This window comes from Cyprinodon variegatus, unplaced genomic scaffold (assembly GCF_000732505.1).
Source record: "Cyprinodon variegatus isolate N-32 unplaced genomic scaffold, C_variegatus-1.0 Scaffold1166, whole genome shotgun sequence".
NCBI lineage: Eukaryota > Metazoa > Chordata > Actinopteri > Cyprinodontiformes > Cyprinodontidae > Cyprinodon > Cyprinodon variegatus.
In genome coordinates, this window is record NW_015151619.1 from 209,787 (window position 1) to 211,687 (window position 1,901).

At 38.4% G+C, this 1,901-nt stretch overlaps 1 protein-coding gene across 1 annotated transcript in view; it reads left to right on the forward strand.

Moving 5' to 3' along the window:
- The window catches only part of sez6l (seizure related 6 homolog (mouse)-like), a 184,540-nt gene extending 184,147 nt beyond the window's left edge, over window positions 1-393 (forward strand). The window contains exon 15 of the mRNA XM_015400958.1: window positions 334-393. Coding sequence (XP_015256444.1) covers window positions 334-366 — 33 coding nt within the window. The 3' untranslated portion in view covers window positions 367-393. The remainder of the gene's footprint in view (window positions 1-333) is intronic.
- The last annotated feature ends 1,508 nt before the right edge of the window (window positions 394-1,901 follow it).

Consider the following 1,901-nt stretch of genomic DNA (forward strand, 5'->3'; position numbering starts at 1 on the left):
ACTAGAAATCAAGGAGCAAAAGAAAAACATAACAGAAACAGAAACCTAACAATTCTGACATTTTTAATTGAAAAACTTTCCTGGATGGGAAACGAAATTACTTTAATCTTGGAAAATAAGTCCAGTGGATTGTCCAGGCTGATCTTTGTGATTTTTCGTATTTGGTTTCTCATGTTTACCAGCTTAGGACATAAAAACTGATGAGACTAACAAGCCCAAACAGCACTAATAGTGAAAAGTTGTAACAATGTACAATCTACTACTAAATAATCAATCATTTCTCTTTGAGTTTGTTGAACTAACGCCGCCTGTTCCCCTCTGTTTCCTTTACAGCAGGACACTCGTGAATATGAAGTATCAATATGAGACATTTCTAAAGAGACTAACCACCCAGTGCTGACACCTCATCTTCCCTCCCTGACCCTTTCAACCCAGGAGGAGGCCATGTAAATACAAATAATGATGTCCAGCCCCTCCCTGCTACAAGACACAGTTACTCATCCTGTTCTCCCCTTCTTTGATGTGATAGCTTTTGTAGATGTAAACGGACACTGAAGAGTACGCAAAGAGATATTAATACAAGCCAGTGACACATCAGTGGGAGACCATATGGACAGTAATGAAGGAAGATGTCGGGGACACTATACAGCAGGAAGAATGTGGAAATATGGGGGTCAGAACTTGTTTCTTTGGGAAAATCATAGAAGTTAGATTTTTAAGCATTATGATTTAGACTGAAGCCCATTTGTAATTCAGCCACTGTCAGATTGCTTTTTTTTTTCCCCTGTAGAAACCAATTCATGTATTTTGTAGTTATATTTGCTACTGGAGGAGGTCAACACTCCTGCGCTTCATTCCAGAGTGTTTACATGCAAGAGATCCACAGGAAATAATATTAATATGGGACTGAAATGTGTATCTTTGAAAAAAACTGCAAAATACCCAATTAGAATGTAAATATTACAAGCTGGTTGAAAGAGATAAAAAGCTGCTGGAGTCTATTACACTGTAATTATGACACTGTAGGGGGGCTCTGATTTCGCTGCCAAATGTAAATAATATATGATTAATTCTGAAATATGAATTGGGAAGGGAAGATAGTTTGGTGCCGGTCGGGAAGTGGCCTCTAAGTCAAACCAGTTCTGAAGCTTACCTGGTTACCTGCATGTAACTCTTTAGAGCGCTTTCAAAGATGTCGATATGTTCATACACACAGACATGCTTCTTTAAACAGAGGTTCAAATACGCATGGACTTTGGGTTTTTGCAAAATGTTCTGTCTAATCTCAGTGGGTAGCTTACCAACCTTGTTCCTGATGCTCTACCTGCTGTTACAACGTTTCTTGTAATGGATCTGAAAAAAGAATGCACACCCTCGTTACATTTCCAGATGTTTGCTTCTCAGCAACAGCAGTGACCCGGTAATATTACTTAATCGTATGCTGCGCTATGCAGACATCTGCACGGATAAAGACTCCCTTGTGTTAGCATGCAGAATACTTGGAGTGATTCATTTATGATACAACCCCTATAGATCATTAAACTTTAATGAACGGTTGATTCTTTAATATATCAACCAGCAAACCACTTCCCTTCATGTTTAGGCTCCATCAGCTGAAGGAACAATGATACAATACAAGCATATATATGGATACAGATGGAATTTATAAGGAGCTTTTGTTGTGACACTATTGCCACATTCACCCAAATGACTATAAAATGATAAAATAACGATACACAGATCAGAAGGTATCTTGGGGTTAAGTACCTTGCCCAAGGACACATCGACTTTTGACAAAAGGAAGCTAGAATTTAACCTACGGTTTTTGCATTTTACTAAGACTACTGTTTCCATTTAAGGCACTCTGTTTGTTTTCTAAATCCACCACAACTTGTATCCAC